Source organism: Triturus cristatus, chromosome 6, assembly GCF_964204655.1.
Source record: "Triturus cristatus chromosome 6, aTriCri1.1, whole genome shotgun sequence".
NCBI lineage: Eukaryota > Metazoa > Chordata > Amphibia > Caudata > Salamandridae > Triturus > Triturus cristatus.
This window is the reverse complement of record NC_140589.1, coordinates 869,879,075-869,907,012: the sequence shown is the minus strand read 5'-3', so window position 1 is coordinate 869,907,012 and position 27,938 is coordinate 869,879,075. Positions and strand designations below refer to the sequence as shown.

General features: G+C 42.9%; 1 protein-coding gene across 1 annotated transcript in view; it reads right to left on the bottom strand.

Moving 5' to 3' along the window:
• Positions 1-27,938, bottom strand: part of KIF26B (kinesin family member 26B) — a 699,050-nt gene that overhangs the window by 275,392 nt on the left and 395,720 nt on the right. Inside the window, exon 5 of the mRNA XM_085611462.1 lies at positions 4,007-4,190. Within this exon, the coding sequence (XP_085467588.1) occupies positions 4,007-4,190 (184 nt within the window). The remainder of the gene's footprint in view (positions 1-4,006; positions 4,191-27,938) is intronic.

The window sequence follows — 27,938 nt, the reverse complement described above, 5'->3', positions numbered from 1 at the left end:
TTAAATACACTAACATACTGGACACAGCACAGGACTTGGATTTGACATGTTTTACAATACCAATCCACTTTTAATTCATACGACTCAGTGACTGCTTTCATCAAGGAACTCGCAGCCAAAGTAAGGTGAAAATATTAACAAATGTTGGGGGGGGCGGGGCGGTTTCCACTTCATTACTACAGTATTCCTTTCCTTAGCACACAGAAAAGCCCTTCGGGGTTTTTCTGTATTCAACAGAAAACATCATATCTTTTTTCATCGTAACACCGGCATTGGCTACTGTCTCTAAAAGAGCTTCGGCCCGTAACTAGTGAAGTACGCACTTATAGATTTAGGAAATGTGCATATGTCAACCACAGATGCATAGACGCAGTTTGTGAAGCACTCCATGGCCTGTCTTTTCAACAGGTCAACACAACCTCTGGCAATCCAGAAGACACAAATTCATGCTGAACAACCCAGGAATTGCCTTGAGCACCATCTGCCTCCTCCTCCCCAGTAACCAAGATAACTTGATGCTCTCCTCCACTGTGCCACGTCATACACCCACCTGCATTGTGACTATCTCTCTTGCATTTCTCTACTTACTTACATGTTCAATTGCAACCACAAGTTCTTGCGACACAACTGTGGCATGCCTTTGAACTTCACGCACAGCACATGATGATTCAGACACAGACCACACTGTAGTACCTCACTCTGACAACCATGTGTAATGCATAGAGTAGCTTCACAATCAGCTGCCCAACCTGCTAAGGGGTCACAATGCCCTATACAAACGCTATTAAATGTCTAATCAACTACACTTCTCAAGGATTTGGAATGTTTTCCCACTCTGACATTGGTCTAAGGTTCAGTAGTCCTGCTAAAGTCTACCTACAAGAGGGCCAGTAAACAGGACATGCATCATTCAAGAAGCCAGGTGATAACTGTGACCTTTTCAACCCACTCATGCTTTTGCCATTCATGAACCTTTGCTTCCTATCCATCATTTTCACAAGTTGCTTTGTATCCAACATTTAAGCAATAACTGGGAATACCGGGAGATTCAGTATTTCAGGGAGGAAACTACATGGTGACACAAAGCTCTTTCCACAAAAGAGGGACATTTTCTTGCCTCAGAAGGGCTACATCTGTAAATTCATAACCTCAGTCTCTGGCATCAAAGATGTCATAATGCTGCAGATGTATTATTTTCTTCAATTTCATATTTGGAAGCAGCCCACATTTGAAAGGTCAGGTCTTCAATTTAGCATTGTAATTTATCAAAACAATTTACCAGTTTCCTGCTGTAGACATCCAAATTATTCAATTCATGTCAGCAGAAAGTTCAGATGTGCATGCTCTGAGGCCTTCTTTAAAACGCTGCCAGTGTGATAGCTATGTTATTCTTAGATGCCTCCACGAGGCGACATACCAATCTAAGCCTTCGACAAATGAGGAAGAATGAGAGCAGAAAACCTACAACCAATGACTGGTCTCCCTATGCTAGTCCTCTTTTTATGCTGCTTGCAGTCAAGTTAAGAACTCTGTTCTTCATCTCAGCTTCATATTGCAAAGTGTCTTATGGCCTTTCAGGTTCTTGAGGTATACATATTACTTTCTTTTGTATCTGATGTCATTTGAGTACCTGTAATTCTTTACCTCTCTTGTCTTGGAGGAACTCACAGTCTTTATTACACAAGATGATTAAATCAACTGCAGCCCCTCAGTGGGTAGAATGTGAATGCAACTCAGAGTGTTCACACAATACTAAAATTAGCTTAAAAAAACAACACTTATTTCCAAACTATACCAGACATGATAATAGACCAGATTCAGGCGCCATTTTACCTATCTCCCGCTTAAAATTGTTTCTGCTTCAGTAGAAGTCCATTGGGAAAATGCATTCCCCTGATTTATTTCTCAAAATCTCCCACTTTCCTTTTCTAAAATGTTGGCATGTATGCTATACTAAGACAGAGGTATGGTAGCAGGGAGCATGGCATGTGTCTCAACAAAAGAAAAAGAACAATATAGGATGTGAATGCACAACCAGCTACCAACCAGCTTTCGCACGGCTGAATTTAGGAAAAGCACATTGGTAGGTTGAATGATTCCTCCTTTGTGCCTGCTACTGATCAATACTATTGTGTCATGGCATAGGACTGACGGACAGGACTCCCCATCAGGAGCATTAGTGTGGGTGACTTGAAATTGCAAGTACCGGGAAAGCCAATTGTTCTGGATTCCATTATAGATCCTTAGTAAAATGTTTTCCAAAAGCCTGCTGAACTGAAAAAGCAAAACAAAAAAGGATTGCTTTCTATATACAAAGTTCTATGAGCTATAGAATATAATGTGTGGGTTCAGTGTCCTTTTGAGATGTAAAATAGTCTCTCATGCTTTGCAATGTAAGCACTCCCTAGGATGAAGGATGATACGCAAAACATCCAGTAGCATAAAGTGAGTGGGTAAATATCCTATGGGGTGCATAGGAAGCTCACTCTATGTACATGTAAAGAATCTTATACACAGCTGCAATGTCAAGTTGGACCTAAAAAAGAATGGAAAATGATGATGATACATGAAGGACCCTAAATTCGAACTGGGCCTGGGCGAAATACAAAAAATGCTAACGTACTGCCTACAAATTACGCTATTATGCCACATCACACAATTGTGTGCTGTTTGCTGCAAAACTTTACAGTGAGTGCACAGGAACAAAGCTAACAGCCAGTATGCGAGCAGCAGCTGCCCACAACACCTGTCCCGTTTGCTCAATTTTTCAGTGTAAAATGCGTCCTCACATCAAATATAGTGCTAAATAACAGATCCGCATTTCGCTTAATTAACTGTAATTTTATGTAATTCTGCCAAATTTATCTGAATTTCGCCCACCCCTGATTCTCAGACCAGTGGCTCTGACTAAATAGTTACAAATCACCACCCATTGTTTCTGGTTGACGAGAAACTCGTTGAATCCAGTTTTTCTTACTGAGGAATTTATTTATAGAAGTTATGTGTCAGAACATATACAGAAACATCGTCTGACTTAAATATGACTTACAAAAATATTGTGCCATTGGGTGTCGATTTGCTCTCATTAACTCCAATGGGGCGACATTTCTGCGGATTATATTTAGGTCACTATTTATGACCGAGGATATTTCGGCCCCGATTTTCTGGTACCACATAATAAAGTAACTCATAATCCATAGCACTCAAGGAACAGGACAGGCACAACCAAAGTTTCCTGTCCCCCAGCTGCTCTCGAGAGTAATTCATCTTAGGAGTTTACAATGGCAGTCTACCTGCAAAGTGTAAGCCAAAAAAAGTTGGAGGATAGAAAAAATGCTATTTAGGTCCAATTGATTTACAGAAATGCGAAAAACAATTTTTCTAGAATTTTTGACACCAATAGAGTGATCTATATTTGTGAGGATTTCCTGGATTCTGGTAGATCTTGATGTGCCATTTTAATCTAGTCACAGCAATACTTTGTAAGGTCTTGCATCTTAGGAGTGAATTTAGATTCCTAGAATTTAAGGTTATTGAAGCTTTGTTATTTATTGTTCTATTGAAAAGCAAACGGATTACACAATATGCAGCCTTCTACTTCACGACTGACAGTGGTTTAAAACAGGGTTCTCAAAGGTCGGTCCTGGAGAGAGGGATCCATGTCAGATCTTTAGCATATCCCCATTTAGATAAAGGTGGTTATCTTAATAATCTGGCATGGATCCGGCCCTCCAGGATTGATTTTAAAAGGACAAAACCGCTCAAAATAAAGTTCATGGAATGAATATAAAATAGAAAAAGGTTCACCATTAAATATATAGTTAGGGAAATTGTACAAAATTGCCTCCAAACAATCATTGGTCCTCCTTCATCATAGATCGACATCTGGAACTAATTCCACATTATCACACAACCGAGAGGGGCTAATTTAGTAAGGGGTCCCCATAAGGTAGGTTGCACCCTACTAAATCAAACGCAGACAAAGGGCTCATGAAGAAACGCATACCTTGCCCAGCCCAGGAGTGTCTTTCACTTTGTTGACCGCCCTCAGGAGACATGGCGGGGCAGGCGGCGGGGATGTTTGAAGGATTCCACAGAAGCTGGTTGAGAAGAGAGGTGGATCCGAAGTCAGCGAAGGAGAAGGTCGATGCTTTTTCTTTTTGGAAGACAAGTTCAGCTTCTGGGCAGCTCTGAGGGGAAGAACAAAATGCAAGAGGTTACAATCAGCAGCAATAAGACATTCTTTGCCACCTTATGATTATGAGGCACTACAAAAAGCAGGAAAAAACAGATCTAACTTCCGTACAGCTGAAATCACTTGGCCTATTGTAATTGAAAGACAAACCTAACTTTAGAACTTAGCGCAAAACTAAGCACAATTGTAAAAGAAAACCCCATGTTGTCAATCAAGAGAACTGTTCAGTAAATTAAGGATTTTCTTCAAACTGTTGTGCCTGTATTAGAGGTAGAAGGCATTAAACGGTACCTGGACACACTCACACTATCCTTAAAAAATATCACTAATGCCCTTCTTTCAAGTTTTGTGTTAAAGGTACGAAATAACTCCTGGTGTGAACAGGGACGCAAAAATGGATTAATAAACAAAGCAATATATATATATGTCTAAGCAAGACAAATAAACCCAATTATTTATTTATTTATTTAGCACAGCTAATACCCTAAGGCGTCTAGGCGCTTGTCACCCAACATCCTGCCAGCAAAAAGATAAGAGAAGGACTAAAGTCTATGTATTACCGAATTTATGCAGTAAATAGCCAAGTCTTCAAGCCTTTCCTGAAAGAAAGCAGGTCCGGTGAATTTTTGAGGTTGCAAGGCAGACGATTCCACAATCTGGCTGTGATATTTAAAACCTTTTGCCATCCCAGTTTTAAAGTCGTGATTTTGGGACCTGCACCAACTTGTGTGAAGAGGACCGCAGCCTTCTGGTCGGGGTATACCAGCAGAAACGGTCAATCAGGTATACAGGGCCCTGATTATGCAGTGCCTTAAAGGCGATGCAGAGTGCCTTAAAATTAATCCGTTTTTCCACTGGAAGCCAGTGTAGAGCATTGAGGGCCAGCTTGGCGGAAGAATATTTTGGCATTTCAAAGAGCAATCGGGCGGCAGAGTTCTGTATAACTTGCAGTTTAACAAGGAGACCTTTGTTAATGCCAATCAGAAGGACATTCCAGCCTCCACAACTAGTGATGAAACCACTGTTTTCTGAAGGTCCAGCGGTATGAGAGGAATAATGTTCCTCATAATCTTCAATGTGTAACAGGTAGATGAAGTGATCGCTTTCACATGATGGGAGAAGGACAAGGTGGTGTCAAAAATGACTCCCAGGTTTTTCGCCTTGGTGGCTGGCATGGGGGGCCTAATTCCATGCGCCACCAGTCCGAGGACCAGAAAGATGAATCTCTACCAAAAAGAAGAACGTCGGTCTTATTAGAATTCAGCTTGAGGCAGTTCTCCGACATCCATCTACTCACCTGTCGCACACAGGCGTGAAAGTTATGAGCTGTGTTGCGGGTATCATTTGAAATAGAAACTATGATCTGGGTGTCGTCTGCATATAACACCATGGCAAACCCGTACGATTTAATAAGTCTAGCCAGGGGGACCACATATAGATTAAAAAGGGTCGGCCTCAGGGACGAGCCCTGTGGGACCCCACACGGGAGTTTGAAACTCTCTGGGAGCTAAGGCCGTCCATTTCCACAAATTGTTCCCGGTCCGAAAGGAAGGATTTAAATAGAGATAGGGCGGCACCAGTGCTGCCATGCCTCTCTTATCTACAGAGCGCCTGATTTCTTCTGACGCCATGATCAGTGCAAGCTCGATGCTATGTCCACTTCGGAAACCATACTGTGATGAATCCAGAATATCATTGCTAATGATAAATGTGGCCAGTTCTTGGTTCATATATTTTTTCAGAAGTTTTGCCAGTAGTGGCAGGTGGGCAATAGGACGATAGTTGCCTGGATCTGTTTTATCCAAGTTAGCTTTTTTTAAAGTGGTAGAATGGAGGTCTTTTTCCATATTTTAGGGAAGATAACAGTTTTAAAGGCAAGATTGAATATCTCCTTAAGATGGCAGGCGACTAACTCGGTCGCAGAGTGTATTATTTTAGGAGGGCATGGGTCCAATAGTGATCCGGATTTAGTGACCTAAAGAAGTTTGGTGACTTGCTCGTACGTTATAGGCGAAAACTCTGAAAAGTGTGCACAGTAGGGGCTGCAGGGATTATTGGGGTCATGTAAGTCCAAACTTTCTGCATCAAATGGCGTAGACTGAGGGTGGGGAATACAGGGAACACTAGAGTCATGTAAATCCCCTCTAGCAACATCAGGAAGTGCAGACTGAGTGATAATATCAACTGGCAATAATGGCCATCTCCTTCGCTAAATGATCCTGCCTCTGTCCAGCCTAGCAGGATTTAAAGCATATTCTTGAAAGATGAGACGATTTTTTTTTTTTTTAACAAAACATATTTTTTTTAATCTGCAAAGTGATTACACAGCCCATCCTGCTGCATGCATTTAAAGCAGAGGGAAGGCTAGAGAGGTGCATGGTCCCTATATTAATTCACCACTAATCCTCTTTGGGTTCCAGAGTAGCGTGCTACTCGCTGAAAAAGCACTTCGATGCCTCGTCAGGGGTAGTAAACACTATATAAATGCAATACAATTTCATGGTTTTTTGATTACATCCCAACCTCCATGGTTGTGCTGGTTATTGGGGTCGCAGGCCTCTCCTTATTAATCCGGCTAAAAACGTTTGATCTGAGAAGAGATGCCATTTAAAGCACCATCACAACATCAAAAGTTAACACGTACAAAAAACATAGGGAGAAAATATCCTGGGCCATTTTAAGTTTTCTTATCTCCACAAATTACCTCCATGATACGATAGGCAAAAAGTGTGTAAAAACAATCTACTAATTTACACCAGTAAATAATCCATAGTTGTGCTAGACGCAGTCGAATGAAATGAAGGTCCACCACCCACTTTTCATCTCCAATACTTCTAATAAAAACATTATAATGAAGCAGCAGCGACACTCTAAACGTAACTCCTACAGCCCTGATTGTGGTGTATCGCAAATCAGAATTCAAATAAATTAATGCAATATATCACACAAGAATATAATATCGCTAGTATAGCTAAAGGCATTTCCAACATCCATTGAAACCAATTAGTGGCCACCAGGGGTAGCAGCTGCTTCACCACTACTTGAAACCTGTGTCAGTATCATTGTAACTCTTAGGTTCAGCCTATTTAATCAATATTTCCCTCTGATCTTTACAAGATTTTTTTAAAAATGTGGAAGTGACAGCAATTCAAATTAAAGCTCCATGTTTTCCGTTTTTGCTGACTTTGACAGATAAATACAGACAGAAAACCATTTACGTCCTGTCTGTATTTATTTTTAAATGTGGATAAAAACGGAAACTGGTTGTTTTTGATTGATTCTAAATGCTGTCAACCATGACTGCAAGGCCAACAGCTGTGCAGATTGAACAGGCAAAAGGGTTAAAAAAAAACCAGGAATTTAAATAAAAAGCCTTGAACAGCAGTTTAAGTCGAAAAATGGCATGTTTTCTTATAAGTGAATGTTTTATCATCTCAGTGTGTTTAAATCATTGAAACCTGGCAGGCGTTCAGGCACAAGTGTACATTAACTGGTTAAATAAAAGTAGAAATACACATTTCAGCTTCATTTTTTCACAAAACCTAAAATAAAAAAGGATAAATACAGATAAAATGATCAAAAAACCGGGAGCCCTAATTAAAATGAACACTTGGATTCAGTACGTGGCAAGCGGACTTGTAATGCAATAATAGCAAACTAGAAACACCCTTGTAAAGTAAAAACCAAGAAGCTTTATACCAAGTTATCCATTTTTACCATGAAATGGCATTCCTGTGAGGTCATGAAAGGGTTAAAGGACACATGATTTGGATTGAGCTCCATCTGACTTCAGGATGAACCGAAATCACAGCCAACATCTCCACATTTTACAACTGCATGGTGTAAACTGCCGTCTTTTAATGCATAATTCTATAGCTCCTCCTACAGGGAATAGGCCTACGATACATAAATAAGCTGCCGCCACCGCCTTACAGTGAGGGAGTCCTTTTTGCAGGGGGGATTACTGCGCTGCTAGGCATTTTGGCCTTCTCGATGCCCTACGATTGCATCTTGCAGTACTGAACACTACTGTGCTTATAAAGGAAACGGTTTGCTATAGCATAAATGAAGCATGCTGTACTGCACAATTGTCACCGTCGGTTGATGTGTGCAGGGGAGTCTGAGGGGTATTTTTTGCTAATGGCAATGAAAGTCAATGTGTACACAATTTCTAATTGCTGCAAATCCCAAAGCACAACCCACAAAGCAGAGAACAGGAACTGTCTGTCTCAGCCTCTTAAAACACTTAATAGATGGCAATCTGTTATTTCATTCCCTCAGCACTTGCACAGCCTTGGGGATTGCTGATTGGTTGCAGCAGATCACCTATCCAGACGCTACGCAAGCCGCAATGATTTTGCAAAACGTACGTCTTTCTCCTGCCACCCTTTGGAGGAGACCTTGCGTTCTCTTCTCAGTGGCGGAAATGGCGCAGGGCCTGCTATAGGGCGGTGCGACCGGTGCCACCGCACTGGACGCTGACTTCCGGTGGTGAGATGTTTTTAAAGCACCTGATGCCGCGTTCCTGGACTCCAGCAATGTTCAGGCAACAATAAAGATGTCAAAATGACTCTGGTGATTAATGTTCTTCCTGGAGAGAGAAGCAGAGTCTAATGGAAGTTTTGACTCATGGGTGCAAAGGGAGAATATGCTTGCAAGAATATGTACCATGCAAATCACAAAGGGCATACAATTGAAACAGGTCAGTGAGTTACTGCTTTTGACAGAGATCCTTTAATTACTTGCAGTTTATAAGTGAAAATCCTAATATAGAACACTGAGCTATCAACTGTCAAAGAGATGCATGAAAACTGCAAGGTATATGTTAGAGCGTTATGATTTTTTCCCCAGTCTTTCATTATCCTACTGTAAGGTTTCAAAAAGGGTTCATCTGGGTAGAAATCAAATCTTATTATTAAAGAGAACCCCCAATCATATTGTTAAGTTTTAAATTCTGAGTTTGTGCTTCTCCAGATCAAGCACTCAAACTATACTGCCTACCAGTATGGATGACACGCGACTCCTACACCTTGTAGTCCTCTGTCTTACGTAGCATTTCCTATACACTGATTTACGCATGTATGATTGATGTCTCTGTGTAATGTGTGTGTGATGTAAAGTGCTCTGACACCCTACACTGGTATGAGTGGCGCTATAAAACTAATTAAATGCACCTGAGAGAGAGAGGTTATGGAAACTTGAGCAACACTGTAAATGGTGGTAGTGATGGAATCCGTGGCAGAGGTGGCCACTGGGAGGGTGCCAACAAACACTGTCGAACCAGGCGCCACCAGTGCTAACGCCGGCCCTGATGTGGCGTACTCTGCAGGCGCAGTCGGAAGTTCAGTGTGGTTCCCATAAAAGTCACTCTGATCCTGTGAAGTTTTTTTGCCATTGCTGACCTTCAGTTGAGAAATGTTGTGTAGACCTCTCTCAAGAGCGGAAGAGGACGCATTATGCTCTCGCAGCGAGGGCCGGGGCCTGCTAATCCTGCTAATCCGCTGTCGAGACGGGGAACAGTACTGGCATGGCTCCGGAGCACAAAATGTGGAAGTTATTAATTAGAGAGTTTTTTTTACAGACAGCCAGGACGGACGGGGCATGAACACATTGTACAAGGGGAAGTACAAAGCGGAGCACTGGGAAAATTGTTATCCTAATAATTTAAATGACCTAAAAACTGGAAATCGCACGCGGGGATTTTAAAGCATGCTCAATTTATTTCCTTAATTCCCAAATAAATATACTCTTAATTGTGTGGTGAGGTTTAAGCAGAAAATTCAGGAAATATAGCTGAAATACAGGACTAATTATAAGCAAATTACCAATGTAAAAAAAAGAAATGTTTTAACCCAGAACTCTGTCTTTTTTTATTCCTTCACTTCTGCAAGTGGGCACATTCGTTTCCCACCCTTTAGCATGGTCAAGTGGAGAGCCTAGACCAACAGGCAGGTTAAAAAAAAATTGGTCAGTATATCAACAGACCTACACATCAGACATCAAAGTAAACCTCACATTGAAACTTTCAGGAAGTCACTGGTGAATGAGGAAGTCTCACTATTCTTTACAGTATCTTCAAGAACCTCAAAGCTTCAATGCAGAGATGATATGCGGTCTTCTAGATTTGCCTCTTCGAGTAACCTCAGTGCTGCTCAATATAACTGGCATCAGCACAAGCAAAATCTCCCTCAAGAGGTAGAAATAATAGATGGCCTCTGCTGATACTTGCCAGAAAGTTATCAACCACAAGTAACAAGCAGTGGAAAAGCCAATGGGTCTTTGCTTAGTGTTTTATTACATGCAGTGTTTGCATGTTAGAGCAAGGCATTCAAAAAAGAGCCAGCAAGAGTGGACAGAGAGGGCTATTCTTGCAAAATAGTCCCCCATGCAGTTCACTGGAAGCACTGGAGTGGGCGCAGAAGGATACAGAGATGAATATCCCAGTGGGCTGAGACAAGAAGTGATTGACAAAGTCAACTTCAAATGGTAGAAAGAGGCTGGTGGAGGAAAGCCAATGGGTAAAAGGGGAGAACTCTAAGTAAACTTTCAGTACTTTCAGCAACAGGCCTGTTTGAAAGCTGTTTTGTCAAAACCCAGATCTAAAAAGTACTGTCTTTCTTCTTTTTCTTTGAGATGTGGATGGTACTATATTCATCAGTGATGGTGACCAACATCTTTTGAAAATTAAGAGGTCTTGTAAGTAAATTTGGAAGAGACCTAGCTATACCTCCTACCACCCTTCTCTAAATCAGGCCTCGTGTCCTCTGAAGAAACCTGCACTTAAGAAAGCTTTCTCACTCTCTGTCACATCATTTTATGATAATCATGGGAAAATAACTTTTGTTACTGGTCTTGGAAAATAGATCTCACCCTCTTTCGCTTGAGGCGAGAATCACCACCCAAAATTCCCCACACACCGGATAAAATTGAGGACCCCCAACACCATGGATGATGCAAACTGGTGATGTAACATTTGTACAATTGTAAAACAATGGCCGTGAAGCTCTTTGTTGCTTAACACACACAATCATTTCCCAGTGCTGTGAATGAATGTCCTTTCAAAGGCAGCACAATCACAATGCGTATGTTCCAACCATCCATAACCGAGAGCTGTTCTTTTCAATACGGTGCTTATTTTTCACATTAAGATATTGCGGTGAAGGAAATCGTGGCAGGTATTCCTCAAAAGTGAAAAATTTGTAAAAAGTCCAAGATGCACTTATCTAAACTTTTTTCAACCCTGCAAGGAGATGGTATCATTTTTGCTGCCCAGTCATTATCACTCAATCAGATTTGGCCTCCAGTGCCTGCCAGATGATGAAAAGCAATCAAGCCAACGGTGATAAATCCGGCACATACAGTGTAAACTGCGGGGAGTAAATCCTTCCACCATTTATTTAAGAGGACGAAGGTGAAACAATTTCCTGTTGGACACGAGATTAACCGACAGCCTGCTTTGCTGCTCATGTATGATATTGATCGGTTCAAGGTTTATCTCATCAACTGTGCAGTGGTTCATTCGCTTGTTCCCTTCCAGGCTCTGAAGAGACCTTTACCTGCCGTCCCTCAGAGGGAGAGAAAACGTTTCTCAGATATCTCTTCACTCCTTCACCGTAATTGCACGTTGCATGACATATGCGATTCTGTTGCAGAGTCCGGGCAGCATATTTCTTGTGGTGATTTTCCTTCAGAGTAGTGTAGGGTGTTGAAAGTCTACTTCAACCAAAGTGTAGGCCCAAACTAGGTCTATGTAGACCACATAAAGGCAGAAGAGAGGCTGCTTTGAAGTTACCAAACTGCCCCACTGGTAGTAGCAGACTGAGCACAAGGCCTCTCTTTAAAATAGCCGGGTACAGGGCAGGACAGGAAATTTCCCCCCCAATTGGCTAAAGCCCTCGGAGGCGGGTTTTTAAAACCCAAGGTCGCTCCTGGTGCCTCTGTCACTTCCCCCAGCTCTCAAGAGCTTGACTGCAGCAGGCACAGGGAGGCTTACAGCAAAAGAGAGGAAGGTGGAAAGAAAGCAAGTGATCACAGAGAGAGTGTGAAAGGGTGGGTTGCAAGAGGGATTGTAGGAGAAGACAAAGGGAGCTGCTCTGATTTGAGCATTTCTGCCAGGGCTGCTTTTGGCTCACCAGTCTGGCGTTGAACGGGGATCAATTAGGAAACTAGACTAACAGGAAGTCAAAAATACAAGAAATTATTATGTAGAATTCTTGTGATGTTAAGTTAAACTAAAGCAGGGTATAAGGGAAACAAATTCAATGAATTAATTGACAAGATGTAATTAAAATATAGAAACATTAAAAATCAAAACCTGGGCAATGTAAATAGTCTAGAGGAAAGAAGCCATTGAAACCCCAAACTTAATAGCACCTTGATTTGTGAATATTAGGGTAACATGGGAACATGACTTGGGCTGCCCTCTTTCAGACAAAGAATGGTACTACTGCTGCACGCATGCAAAACTGGTCACCCCATATCATCGGCATAAACTCCTCCATTTCAAATTTCTACACAGAGCGTACATAACTCCTAGTGGGTTGACGAAGCTCGACCCAACCAATCCTTCCAATGCCCTTAATGCAGCGCTCCAGAGGCGGACTTCTCCCATTTGAAAGGGGCGTGTCTACATGTAAGCACATCTGGAGCGGGGTGTTTGAACGCCTTTACCTTATGAGAGAGACGGAGATTGTGCCAGACCCCCTGTTGGCACTCGTGGGCTATGTAGCAGACATGTTGAAGAGTGCTCGCAGATTTACTGACATAGCTTTGCTGTTTAGGTAAAAGAGAAATTGCATTGTGGCGGAGCAGTTGTGCTCGTCCTATTGTGGATGCTTGGGTAACTAGTGTAATCTACTGCAACACGACAAGCGAAGTCTATGCAACGCTGCAGCCCCCTTCTGCCAGGCCGAAGGACATCTGGCAAACTCTTCGGGACTACATGCTATCTCTTAAATCAGATGGTCAGAGCTGAGTCGCAGGACAGGTCTCCCTGAATGCTTTACGCATTATCGGCCCTAGTGCTCTTCCCCATATAGTAGGCTCCCACAGTACTATTTTTTACAGCTGCTGTCCTGCTGCCCAATAGGTCTGGATCATCTGCATTGTGCCAGCGACTGAATTTATATATGCCTGTTCCGTATAACTCTGTTGTAATGATAACTGCTTTGCAATGTTCCACTCTGTGGGTTTTGATGTGTTTGTCTTGGTCTAAAAAAGGATAAATACATTTTTTTAAAAATAGCACATTGATTTGTTTCAGTCAATGGTTTCAAATGTCTGAAAGTCTCAAAATGGACTTGGGCTCAGGCAGACTTCATTCTTGAATCCCGAGTGCTATGATTTATGTAAGGCACCCCCTCTCAGAAGGATCTAGCCAGACAAGAAGGATGCCTTCTGCTGTACTTGATCCAGAGGTACTTAGCGTCATCTAGAGTTTGGTGGCCCAGCTGCCAAATGGCTGGGTAGACAGGGGTAACACCACTACTGCCCCAGCTCCAGGAAGCTTGCTATATGTAGAGTTGACCGACCTTTTTTTTGCACCTACTCACCCACAGCAAAAGTTGTGGTATGTCCGCAATCAAAGTTGACATTTTTTTCCTTCTATAAAGATATGAAGACAGACCCCTCTCACCCCACCCCAAAGCAGGAGTGTGGATGTGTATTCTCAAAGACAAATGTCGCTGGGGAGTTCCATTCCGTACATCGAGATCATTTTTGCGATTGTCCTGTCCAGGACAGCTTCAATGTACATTTTTTAGACCGTAAAAAAAAAAGCCAGACTGAAATGCCGCTGAGTGACCAACCCTAAATAGAAAGGTCGTTATGACGACATGCAGTCCTGCCCTATATAGGGTGACTTTCTTAACTCATTAGTTATTGCCCTGCTAAAGGTGCTTTCACATTGCTGTCAATGGCAGTGCCTTTGCTAGCAGGAAAATCATTACCCCTAAATGAGACAGGGAATGGGTGAGATGGGCCGATGGGTTAGCTACCAAATATTGTCAGCTGTTCTATTACCATCCATGTCAAAATAAGGCACATAGCCTATAAGTAGCTGGCACAAATAGCGTCACAGGAGCCCACAATGCTGCACCACTGTCAATTCCCACTTACTTATTACACTCTGGTGCTTGCACCCTCTGGTCTGATGTGTAAGGGTTTATTCTTGGAGTGAGGGAGAAGCAAATAACACAAGCACTTTGCTTAGACTCTCTGAAAATGCACCACTGCAGGTTGTTGATTGTGGGTCATTGATCAAACTTAACCCCAAAGGACCAAGTAGTATGAATTCAGGAAGGAGCCCTACTTATGACCGACCATCTCGAATGATGAATGTGGCTTCTCCAAACAGACTCTGTTGGATTTCAGCTTTGATCATGTTTACACCGCAATGGATCTTGTTTGTTCGGACAGTGCCAGACTTCATTTTTCGAAAGTTCCTCTCCCAATCAATAACGACCACGCTTAGGGAGGATTCCTTGGTGGATACCCACTGGTTCCTGACAGAACTAGCGCATCCACTGTGTGTCTTGAACAACCAAAGATACTGGAAACCCTTTGACTTCAAGGACGCTTCCTAGGATACCTTCACAACAATGGCAGCTGCCAAGCTTGCAGTCGCAGGAAGTGCTCACTCAACGCAGCTCACATTTAGGATCTCAACATCTAGGCTTCAACCTCTTTCCTGTCCCAGTAATCTCAGCAGCACCGTTGTGACATTAGAGTCCCCCATAATCAATGTACAAGACATTGTACATGAAGATGGGTCTGCACCTCTCAAAACGTGTTGCACCCTACTGAGAGGCGAACAACCCAATCCTCCTCCCTCCAAGATGCTGCTGGGTATCCTGCATGTCCCAACAGAAGGAAGGAGCAATACTCTCAGCAGAAGACCTCGCTGTAAATGTAATGAGAGAGAGGAGAAGAGCGAGCATGAAGCGGGGAGTATGCAAGAAAGTGGCCAAGGGGAACATGAGGGAGCTACAATAGGGCTCAATGAGAGCAAGGCAAAGAGGGAGAGAAAGAATAACGAGAGAGAATAGAGAAACAGAGTGAGAGAAAACACAAGAAGCAGGAAGTTTAAAGGAAACGGTAGCATGGGAATGAGACAATTACAGATTCTAGCACAGTTTATTGTGGACTAGAAAGATTTAATGTTTTCTATAGTGTGGCCTCCTTATAGTCCCGCCATTGAGGCTCAAAGGTCAAGGAACTTGGATAAGGTGATGCATAGAGGGTTCCAATTTAGGTGGCCTACAAAAGATACCAAGGGAGATTACATCACTCAAATTTCACACGATGACCCTTGTAAAAAGTAATCTGGGACAGGAGTGAGCAGGAAGTGGACACTGGTTACTACAGCATTGGGATGAAACTGTTTCTCAAACTTTTAAAAAGGCCTGTGTAGCGGACACAATCTTTTTACTGATTTAGGCAGCTTTCCTTTTAGAGAACACCGATGTCCATCATCAGTTCCACTAGGAACCATGTGCAGTATACTCTATCCAATGTCTGCAAACATGGATAGGCGACCTGTGCAAAAATACAATAAAAATAACTGCATGTTTGTAATCAGCTGCCACGACCTTAGAATGGCTAAACAAGTCACCAAGTTAGAGTGCTCGCTCTAAAGCCATCCCCATTGGTGGAAGGTCCGCGCAATTGTTTTCCAGGCACTGGAAGTAAACCAGCAACACCATCAGGAAACCCACTTTCTGGTAACCGAGAACAGAGAGAGGATGGGACAGCGCAGCCAACAATTAATATCAGATGCCCCATTACCGCACTTCTCTAAATGATGTCCCATCTCATGAATTAAGACACCAGCACAACACGTTTTATCTTTAACTGTATGGTAAAAACCTACATTGAATGCATGGAGCGGTGTGATCCATTTGATATAGAAATAACAATGTGTACCGGTTCACAAGTTCAAATTAAAATCCACAATCTAGTCGGCTTCATTATTTATTCATAACATGACGACTGCTGAGTTGATAGCAAGCAGTTCCGCTGATTTAAGTAACACAATTCCTATTTTAATCTATAAGAAACGCTAACAAACCACCTTAAGTGCCCACTTGAATATACCACAGGGGATAGCAATAGTGATCTTAAACCACCGATAGAAACCACCGATATAACACACCTTACAGATTATCTCAACTGGTGAGAACAGGGGTGGCAATAAAACAGTCACGCAAGATAGGCTCCTAGTAAAATCAGTCAATAGCCAAGTACATTAAGGAATAAAATTAAAGCAGCATTTACCCTGTGGTGCAGGCAAGCAATAATTCCTGTAACCCATTACAAACTAAATAAAATCAGACAAAGCATCCCAAAGTGCTTCATTTATCCCTGCATGATGATGTGCTTCTAAAAGCGGTGGTTATGTGCCGTGACCACGACACTAAGCTACTCACTTTGGTACAATGGAAATATCTCATGCTTATGGCTTGTTGTGTTTGCTGTGGTGCTTTGCAGCACCAACAACCACAGGTATAAGAGGAGAAAAGATGGTGCTCTGTCAGGAAGGAGAAGGACCAGGTCCAGATTGTGGGGGCATGGGGATGCATGGGTAACAAACAGGTATATGGCTATGATAACACAGCTTTCATGGGGTGGGTGGGGCATTTTTGCACTTTGTGGCATTGCTGTAGCCATCATGTGGGTGTGTTTAGGTAGATTTGACAAATGGTCTTACACATGTGAGAAGAAAAATAGTTTAGAAGATTTTAATAAGAGCTGTATGAGGGCATGTCTAGCACAGCAGTGCATTCCGGCAGTCATGGGAGAAGTAAGCTGTGACAACAATGGGCACAGTGGTCATGAGCGAATACATGTCGGGCCTCAAAGACAGCCATGGAGATAGATAGCTGAAGAGTGGCAAGACTCTCAAACAAAAGAGAGCTTTACTCCTTGGAACCAAACATGAGCGCAGTCCTTGGCTGGTGCTATGGAAGTCAGTGCAGTGATTGGTTGTCAGCTTGAAGTATATAAAGTTTGAAAATCCCGGAAGGATTCCAGTACTTGTCGATGGATATAAGTGGAACATAGGTCTGTTGCCAGGAGCCTAGCTCAGGTTCCCAGAGATATTCCTCTGATAGTACATGGGCGACCCTGTCCCAGGCCGAAGGAGCCATGTACTAGATTGATAAAAGTCCATTCCAAAAAGGGACAGTTCAAGGTTGTCCTCAGTGTGAGCTCCAAACAGCTGAACTCTTGCTAGCCAGAAAGATGGCTCAGTGAGTAACACTAATGGCATCTGACATGATGCGCACAATTTAAACTCTCAGCGAGGTCAACATGGCCTTCCATATTGTAAAAGTCAGTAAACTCAGTACTATTTAACTGGGCAATAGCAACAACTTCTTATTTACAGTACATACAGCTGCTACTGGAATGAGAGAAGGGCCATGCAAAAATGAAGAACCAACCGAACGTGGAACAGATATACTGCTTTATACTGATAGAGACAACCTCAGCAATTGGCCAAGGGAAGATCAATAAGTGGACAGGTACCAACCTTTCCTGATTAAACCCAACACCCAAACACATTAGACAGAGAGTAGTTGGCCAGCTGACAATTAAGCAAGTAACTGCACACTCCAGGTTAAGAGAAACTGGCAGGAGTCTATGTAACCCAAGACAGTATCACACACTAACCCTGGCACAGACAACGAGCTTGCTCGCTCTCTCTTGTTAACACTAACAAAGAGGTAGTAACAACAACAAAAAAGCCACGCATCTTCACACTTGCCCTCTCTCCATCCCTCTTATCCATTTCTTGGTCTTCATTCCTCCTCCAATTTACTCCTGATTCTCCTTCCCCCCACTCCTCCACTGTATCCGTTATATATGGCCAGTCTCTATGTCCATACTCTCATCTGCTCCCCCCTGTGTTATATAATCCCTACTTCCACCTTCTTCCCCCAACCGCATCTTTTCAATCTAACCTCACACAAAGCCTCTCTGCTCTTTCCTCCATTCTTCTGCCTCCCTCATCAACTCTTCACCCTCACAACCAGCAGACAACTTTTTCACTCCAATGTCAGGAAACATCCGTAGGGTAGTAAAAGGCCTCTTTGCCCAGAATTCTATTAGAACATCCTTCAGTCCTACAACCCAACAAACATCACTCTGCACAACTAAAACAGGAAAATACAAGACTCACACAAGTTTAGCGGAACCCACCTTGGGCAAATCTCTCACCTAGCACTTAACAGCTTGCGCACCAAGACTGAGTTTAAGATAGTATGCCCAGGCCACCTATTTCCGCACCCCAACTTTGGATCTCAAGCCTGTGGGAAAAGCCTGTTTTTAGCAGACGATGTAATGACTCGCCAAGAGGGTAAGGCACCAGCAAATGTTTGAACTGGACAAAAATTGTTAACATAACAAAGAGTTAACAAAGACTGGTGTTTGCTAAAAAACACAAGTGAACATCCTATGTGAAATTTCGTGAATTTTCCTGGTCCAATGTTCCAGTTCTAGAAGGTATCTTTGATTTGTGTAGTTATTCCAAGGAGTACCAGGGCTGAGGAACCGCACAATATGCATAACATGCTAGCAAGGATCACAGCAGCTCATAAATGTAAGTCATCTACCACACTAATGAACAGATAGCTCAATTAGTTGAGAACTGGCTGCGGAGGTCAATGTATAACCTGCAAGTCACAACAGGATGCTCTCAAGTCAGACATTGTCCTTCTAACGCCAATAAAGCATCGCTTTAAGTTGAGCTGTAGGAACACCCATTGTTGATAGCATGAAAAAACAGCAAAGGTATTGTAGTAAAAAGTGAGCTCTAATTATTCTTATGTAGCATGCACATTGTTTAGTGGTAAATTATTTGAGAGCGCTATGTGGTAAGGATACACAAAGACCCAACAACTTTGCAACCAAGCCGCATCTCAATATTTAAGGATGACAGGTGAAATCAAATCACTGGACAACAAAGGAAGAGAAAAGAAACTCCAAAAGATGCAAGGCACTGGCTACCAGAGCCAGCACTTCCACATGGTGATGTAAGGCAGTAGAGTGCATTTAGGGACTTTTTCCAAGACTCCCAAAGGAGCCAGGGGTTACTGGTCTGGGCCTGTGTCAACCTAAATCATTTGCCACTGGTGTCTTGCTACTTCATCCTACTATTGGACCCAAAATTGCACACCACGCACACTTCTTTTGCACCTAATACTAAGGGCAATTAAGTCAGATAGCCAAAGTTTTACTAGGGGAGGTAGTGTAAAATGAGAGAATCAGTGCTCAAGCATCTGATAATTAATAAATTAATGTCTAATCAGTACTTGGTTTCGTACAAATGAACATCAATATAAAAAAATGAAGTTCCTGTTCCTTCCTGGCATAGCCAGCCTGGTGCAACTACCAACTGCAGTTGTAAGTTGATGGGTACCGCTGGCTTCTAGAAGCTCACTCTTACTAAGCACTTCGGGTTTCTTCAGCAGGACTCCGTAGCATAGGGCCTGTCACAGTACCGCATACACTGCTGGTGAACTCTGGTCATCTGGGCTTTACCCTTTGTAGTTAGAACTGCAGGTCCTCTCCAAGCTTCAGTGGCCACCACAGTTCATTATCTCCTAAGTCCCCTTTGCTGTCCTGCCTGCAAGGGCATCTCTGATGCTCTTACTTAACAGTTGGAGGGCTAAACAAATGTTTCTCCTAGCAGGTGGTCAAAATTCTCCAGGTTCTGGTCCTGGTAACGGTAGTTGGAGATGAGGACCACACGCCTGGAGAACAGAAGAGTTCGTCCATCACCACTGGTTTAGGACACAAGGTGCCAGTTGAGAAATCCTGGCACACTGGCTGGAAATGTCTGCCCCATATTTATACTGAAGTTGCAAGGAGTAGTTGAGTATTTCAATGGTCAGCTCTGAGACAGGCTCTAGGCAGTTCTGCCATTTGCAGATTCCATTCTGACTCGTCCAGTCAAAGTCTTTGTCACTTGGTTTGAGCTGGATGGTGGAGTGGATTTGTGGAACTGGGATGAGCCTTTCAGGAGAAACCCCCAAAAAGTCAGCACATGTAAGGGATACTGGTCCAATATCTACCTGTGAACCTCTGGGAGGCAGCACTTCCAGAGAACAAGAGACCATGAAAAGGCTGGAGGAAACTCCCTAGCTTCAGATGAGCCATGTGTCTCCTTCTCTTGACACTCCTCAGTCTGACATAACAAAATATCCTTACAAGGTCCTGGGTTAAGCACTGAAATTCAAATCTTCTCTCTGAGCTCTCCCTACAACCCTCTTTTTTAGATACCACTTGAATGCAGCAAAAACAAAATGGATCCCAGTGTGGCTATGGGCGTCTGTGTCATACATGCTCCACACATACATCAAATGGGCAAAAGGCCCTGATCCAGGGTACTGGCAGACCCATTTAGAAATACAAGCGCTATCAATAAGCTATTCTCTCTAGCAGGTGGCAGATAAAAAGGACTGCCCTGCTCCTAGAATCAAATCTCTGCCGCAACTGTCCATCTTCTAGAAGTCATTGAGCCGGCAGCAGTCAAACTCATCCAAAGGAGGGTGCTCATGGTGCGCCTAACCATCCGTTTAGCCCTGAAGTGGGTCTCAGTCTGTGTCCCAAAAATACCTCCCATGCACACAAGTGGTTGTCGCTTGTGTTGAGGCTCAAGTCAAAAAGCTAGAGCTTGCTATGATGAATATGAGACCGGGGCGCATGCTCTCCAGAATCATGCAGAGGAACTTTCTCTGTCCCAACAGCGCCACTTAGAGGTGATACTAAATTACTAAAGAAGACCAAATGGCCTAAAAATGTCCCATTTCAGTGTATGGGGAGCTATTCTGCTGGGAGAGCTGAAACTCCTAGGACAGTTCTTCCTGGCATGTTCTGTTTTAAAGATGCGCCACATTTACTAAGGGTAACAGAGGCAGTTAAAGCCACCAACGATACTCAGACACGGAGGTCGCTTCCCAGACGGATCATTTCAGTTGGCTGGTCTGTATTTCATGAACTCAGCTCCTGCTACGGGAAAGTGGGCATAAAGACTAACGCTACTCTGGGTCAACGGTGTGTCATCGATGAGCAGTCCATTGCATTATGAGCATAATGACATCAGGGTCCTGAAAATAAAGACAACCCGGACTAATCTATTTTCACTAAGAGGAAACCAGAGCCTAATTCACTCATTCAGAGAGGAAAGCAGAGGTCTGGCCTGGAAGCCTCACAGCAAGAACATCCATCGGAAAATGCATGCGACTCACACTGGGACTTTATTAGCGGCGCAGTGCCCTGCAAGGACAATTGGTTGTTTTCTTCTTTAGAAACAAAAGAGATAGAGAGACTGTATGAGTAGCTGCCTGGCCCTAGCCTAGGACAGCAGAACATTTAGCTATGCTAACCATAAATGCAGGCATTTTACATGGGAAACAGCCATTACAATGCGGCTGTTTCCCTGCAATGTCATTACATCGCAAGCGTAACAACGCATGCGATGTAACAACGCAAAGCCATTACTATGTGTGTTTTTACATAGCATGCGATGTAATGCCGATCCACCTCGTTGTGAGGAAACAGAGGCTCTTCCGTTTCCTCACAACGACGTGCACCGCCCCTCGACGTGAAGCAGGAACCAGGAGCAGAGACGGCGACGCTGGAGAGGAACCACGAGGAAAGAGAGGTAAGGGTGATTGTGCTTGGGGTGGGAGTAGTGTGGGTAGTGTTTTAGTGTCGTAGTGTTTTAGGGTTTAGGGTAGTGTAGGGGTGGGAGTAGTGTGGGTAGTGTTTTAGGGTAGTGTTGTAGTGTCTTAGTGTTTTAGGGTTTAGGGTAGTGTCGTGGTATTTGGGTAGTGTAGGGGGTCGTGCTAGGGGTAGTGTTGTAGTGTTTGTGTTGTGTAGTGGTTTAGGGTTTAGTGTAGTGTTGTAGTGTTTGTGTAGTGTAGTGTTTCAGGGTAGTGTTGTAGTGTGTGTAGTGTTTTAGTGTTTAGGGTTGTGTTGTAGTGTTTGTGTAGTGTAGTGTTTTAGGGTTTAGGGTAGTGTTGTAGTGTTTGTGTAGTGTTTTAGGTTTTAGGGTTGTGTTGTAGTGTTTGTGTAGTGATTTAGGGTTTAGGGTAGTGTTTGTGTAGTGTAGGGTTTAGGGTAGTGTTGTAGTGTTTGTGTAATTTAGTGTTTTAGGGTTTAGGATAGTATTGTAGTGTTTGTGTAGTGTTTGTGTAGTGTAGTATTTTAGGGTTTAGGGTAGTGTTGTAGTGTTTGTGTATTGTAGTGTTTTATGGTTTAGGGTAGTGTTGTAGTGTTTGTGTAGTGTTTTAGGTTAGCATTGTAGTGTTGTGTAGTGTAGTGTAGTGTGTTAGGGTTTAGGGTAGTTTTGTAGTGTTTGTGTAGTGTATTGTTTTAGGGTTTAGGGTAGTGTTGTAGTGTTTGTGTAGTGTAGTGTGTTAGGGTTTAGGGTAGTATTGTAGTGTTTGTGTAGTGTTTTAAGTTTTAGGGTAGTGTTGTAGTGTTTGTGTAGTGTAGTATTTTAGGGCTTAGTGTAGTGTTGTAGTGTTTGTGTAGTGTAGTGTTTTAGGGTAGTGTCGGGGGATTGTGCAGGGTAGTGTAATGTTATTATAGGGAGAAGACTGGGGTTCGGGGGAGGGTTGTGCAGGGGTAGTGTAGAGTCACTTACCTTGAAAACTTTAACCACTAGTATAGCTTTACCACGCATGCCTTTGCGTTGTAATGGCATGCGTGGTAAAAGCATACTCGTGGCAAAAGGTTGCGATGTAATGGCATGTCGTTGTCGACATCGCGTATTAATACCCGCGTTGTAATGGCACGCGTGGTATTTGTATGCGATGTAATGACATACATTCATTTTACATCAGCGAAGAGCTCCTATAGATTTTTTGTGTCACACTTGTCGCCCTTTTCAGGGACAAACTTTAGGACTTCCCCAGGCCAATATTTTACTCCGATCGAATTTCAATATGAAGGCAGATACTAAACGCCTGACAATCAACCAGTTACCATTAAAGAGACCCGAGCGCAAACAGAAAACAAAGAGAATCAAAGACCGTGTTAATTATTTATTGCACTGTCAGCCGCAATGGCATTGCACTATTAGATGAAGAGGGAACGACTGACAAGCAATTATAAGGCAAAGGAGTAAAGCATGTTTTGATAACAAGTTGCAAACAGCAGAAGTGCCACTGTATGGATTCCAATACTATCATTTAATTTTGAACACAAGCACTGAACAAAGGTATAGCTGGTATTATCTTGAAAAGGAACTGCAAAATTACTTACCCAGAAGCACAATCCATCATTAATCCCAAATTGTAGGTGAGATAATCGTACTTCATAGCCATTTCTTCATGTCACTCAGCAGAAAGCCCCTCTCAAACCTCTCCTGAAAGTGTGGCACCATCTCTGCGAGGGCGGCGAGTTGTACCCGCAAAGCAAACAATTCTCATGGAGATCTGAAAAGTCATGATTTGAGAGGATTTCTGAATTTCCCAATAGAAGATCAAATTAGGGGTATCGAGGCATTCTTGAGGTCCGACACACTGTCCATTTGTGGACGGAGGCCTAAGCGTGTATCCGGTTTTAACTCCCTATTGAAAGGAACTCGTGCTGCATAGATGCTGCCAAGGCAGACAGCTTCTCAGAGGAAATGGGATTGGCTCCTGTCCCGTCTGCGATCTCGCAGCCAATAAGACTAATGCAGAGAGAGAGAGAGGCCGAAAGAAGCACTTGCTGGAATGGTCATTAAACTAAAGTGGCTCATAGGTTCTCATTACAACAACTGTTGCAATAAGGGGTTAATTAGTGTCGGAACTTCCAAGCATTCACAGAGGCACTCATTTTTGGGAACCGGGACTCATTTTTCATCAGACTCTCACCTAAAGCAAAAGAAAACAAGCATTTACAATGCAATGGTCTCGGCAATATTATAGGTAGAGCTATTGGTATTGCTCATTATTTTTTTTTTATTTTTGTATCCCTAAATAAATAATTTGTCATTTCTATTGGCATTAGCTTTTTTTTTGCATATGTGATACCTATTGGGCAGTTCCAAAATGTGCTCTTTCTGCACATTTTTAGTTCAAGGGAGTGTCCATACTAATTTGAGAGTGATTAAGCTATTGACATTGTAAATAACAATGCCGTTTCTTTAAATGTTTTAAAAACAAAAACATAAACAAAAAAAATGTCCTGAGCAATGCCAATAGCTCTAACTTTAACAATGCCGAGACCGTTGCATTGTAAATGCTTGTTTGTCTTTACCAAGGAAAACTTAAACCCTACTTTTTATATTTCATCTTCTCTTTTCCTTGTTTATTTGTTTTCCTGGGCTCTTTCCTACCTTTAAGTCAATTTTTTAAGACTTTTTATTGAGATTTTTTAGATTTCTTTTTTTTATAGAAATGTTGGTTTTCGCATGTTATGGTAGAGAACTCAAATGCCGAGGTAATACAACAGTGGCTGAATAAGCAAGCTCCAAACAAGCATTGCCAAAGCAAATAGGTCCCACCTTTCAAGTGAAACTTTCAAGCTATTGGCCTTGCTAATGCTTGTTTGCAAAGCAATTTGAAAAAAAAAATACTTAAACTGGAACCAAAGCAAACCTATCTTCAAGTACTTAGGAATGTAACACTGAATTCAATATTTTCAAGCATTACGAAAAGCAATTTTTGTTTTTCAAAATGTGTGCAGAAAACTCTGATTAGGATCTAAAAAGTCATTGCACGTGAACCAGCATAAAGACAGCACAGAGGAATGTTTGTAGGTACTTAAAGAACATAACAGCTGTCTGATGAAGTGTCAAACTGTTTGCCATTAATTAGTTCCCTGATGCGAGACGTGCAAGGATGCAAGTCAAGGAACCAAAAAGAGATTTAAAAAAATGTTATGCCCCAGATTTAAAAAAATTTTATGCCCCAGAACTGGAACAAACACAAAAAGACAAAGGAAGTAGGCAAATGAGATTGACAAAAAAAGCAAAAAAAAGCTGTACAAAAACAAAATCCTACCACTTTGAGTACAATCGCGGCCTCTTTTTATTCTCCTACTGACCACCCCCCCCCACCATTCTCCATTTAACTTGCCAAAATCACTGACTCTGCTTTTTCGGTTGCTCGCCCCAAACATCTCTTCTCACCAACATACCACACCCCCACCTGGTGTTTCTGCTCTTTCTTTGATGCTGAATCCAATTTTCTCACACCAGGTAATGGACAACTGCACCCCAGCGGAGGCGCATAAACAACATCGTACCGCAGCACACGGACCTATACACACAGTGCTTTGTGAAGACCTGGAACACACGCGGACACATTTTCCTCTTTCTATTGACAAACAGAAGTCACATTTAAACCTACAATCTTCCCTAAGCAAACACAACTACACCCTTGCCAGAGCATCTGGAGCGGAAGAGCTTGGAGAGCCGGCGGAACCCAGGAGGGAAAACTGTTTCAACATACACAGAGCACGTCTGGTCGGGTTGTTGAAGTTGTGTGGTTCTGTAATAATGACTAACTCTAGGGGGATACACTCACCGTCAGAAACAACACTACGCAGGGTGGGTGTGGCATCAAAAGCACTACAATGTATGGAGCCTGTGATTTGATGTAGGTCGATGCATTTCTCATGTTTAAACTGCATTTTTAGAACATTTATTAAAAGTTTTTTGGGTTGTTGTTTTTTTTTTTTTAACTGCACTATGACCAGGTAGCGCCTTAAAGGCATTCCAATGGCAGAAAGGCGGTATCAGATGTTGAGAACATAGCCAGTTATAAATAGAAACTCTGTATTGCATAAACGCGATGGGTGCCTGTGGCGGGAGGAGTCTCGAGTTCCTACAAACATTACATTGGCGGTGGTTCTGGGGCTCACTGCAGGCTCGAAACCAGTTCTGCTGCAATGCGAGGAGCGGTTTGGGAATGTGCCTTCGGTGGGGGATGGGAGAGCAGGAAACTGCAGCTACAGGACTCGGCCGGTCATTGGAGGGAACACCTCCTGACAGAGAAGAGACGGAGCGGGGAACCACGGCTTCTGGACAGCGCTAGAACCCAAAAAGAACACACATTCGGGGATTAACTGCCTGCCATTCCTCCTCCCCCCCCCATATCATGCGACATTTGAAATACGTCCACCTGCCGCCGACAAACATTTCACTCAGCCAACGACTGCAATATAAGGGCTATTTTAATGAACAAAGCGTCTTCTTTCTGGTTGGCCTGCTTCTAGGCGATCCGTTTTTTTTCGCAGACAATGAAATGTAATTTTCTTTAATCCCAAATGTCCTAATAGACCACAATGTGTGATCCTGGGCACATCACTTTAGCGCTTAGTTTCTGGAGATGCCGGCGGGGGGCAGGCAGCGGGGAATGGGATGGAGAGCTCGAGACAGGACATCCCCAAAACTCAGCAATTTTTAAGAAATTCAGCTTTGGCAAAGACAATAGCTTTGGCTTTTGCACAGAACAGTACCGGCGGCGCTGGCAATAACGTCATCACACTGAAGGCAGTCCTAAAAAAATGGCGGATGGAAGCTTCGAAACTTTTTCGGATTCGGGGGTGTGTTCCTGCTGTTCGAGAAAGGGCGTGGCTAAAAAGTGGAAAGAACAGCAAGGAACACGCCCCCGAATCTGAAAAAGACGGAGCCTATTTGGAGGGACGGCTCTCTCCTCCAATGGCTGGCCTCCGTTTAGGAAGCCAGCCAATGGAGGAGAAGCTAAAAGAGAGGCGGGCTAAATAGCCACTCTAGAAAACATAAAATCTCCGACTTCCGGTTCTGCCTTCGGCAGACCGGTAGTCCTCGACCTAAAAAAAGGCGGAGAAGGAAGGAGGCTGTCAAAAGATAGGTAAAGGACGACACAGGGAGGAGTAGGGATGTAACAAGCATTGGCAAATCCAATAGGTCTCCTCTATGCAGGACTTTAAGTGGGCCGGGTAGTAGTTCTAAAAAGCAGGTGCTGAGACGGGTCCCTACCGGGCTCTCCATTTTTGCCCTCATCATCAGGATGAAAAAGAAATCTTAACTCTGCAGCAGTTCCACCCTTCAGTGCTTGTGGTGCAACTTCAAAGAGACACGTTATAGTTCATGCACAGTCTCATCATTTCAGAACTGAAGCTTTTCCAATATTCTATACAACAAAACCATAGTTGTTATTTATCTTATGCGACAAACAATCATTGACAATAGTCCTGGCTTGTTGTAGGTGTAATGTTATGTGTTGTATTATATATCTGGATGCAATGACAGAACCAGCAAAATACTAGTCGGGCAGCACACTATGCTAACTAAGCACAGATTTTTGGCTTTCCTTTTTTTCTATCCACAACCTTAATTAGATGGACCACAGTCCTTCGAGAGACCTCCCAGTTTTTTCAACCCACTTAAACCCCTGCATCTATGAAACGAGAGCTATTGACTTTGTCAATGTTTAGACATGTTGTACAGCAGTACAGCTGTGTAAAAGTAAAAAAATAAGAAAAATATCAAAATTACATGGTCATCACTGGCCTCATCATAGTATTTTTTTTCTTATTGTTGGCAGGTGGGAGGGCGGGATGGCAGTCAATATGGAGGGAGGGGAGAGGCAACACAGAAGCGGGAGGATGCAACACAGAAATGCAGGGTGTGGAGGAAAAAGCACTATGATGCGGATGCATCATAGCGCTTTTTTGGTACGGCAGGTGTGTGGGGGAAAGCAACACCATGGGAAAGTTTGTTCTCGTTTTTCTTTGCTGCGACTTTGTGCAGCGCCCAGCATTC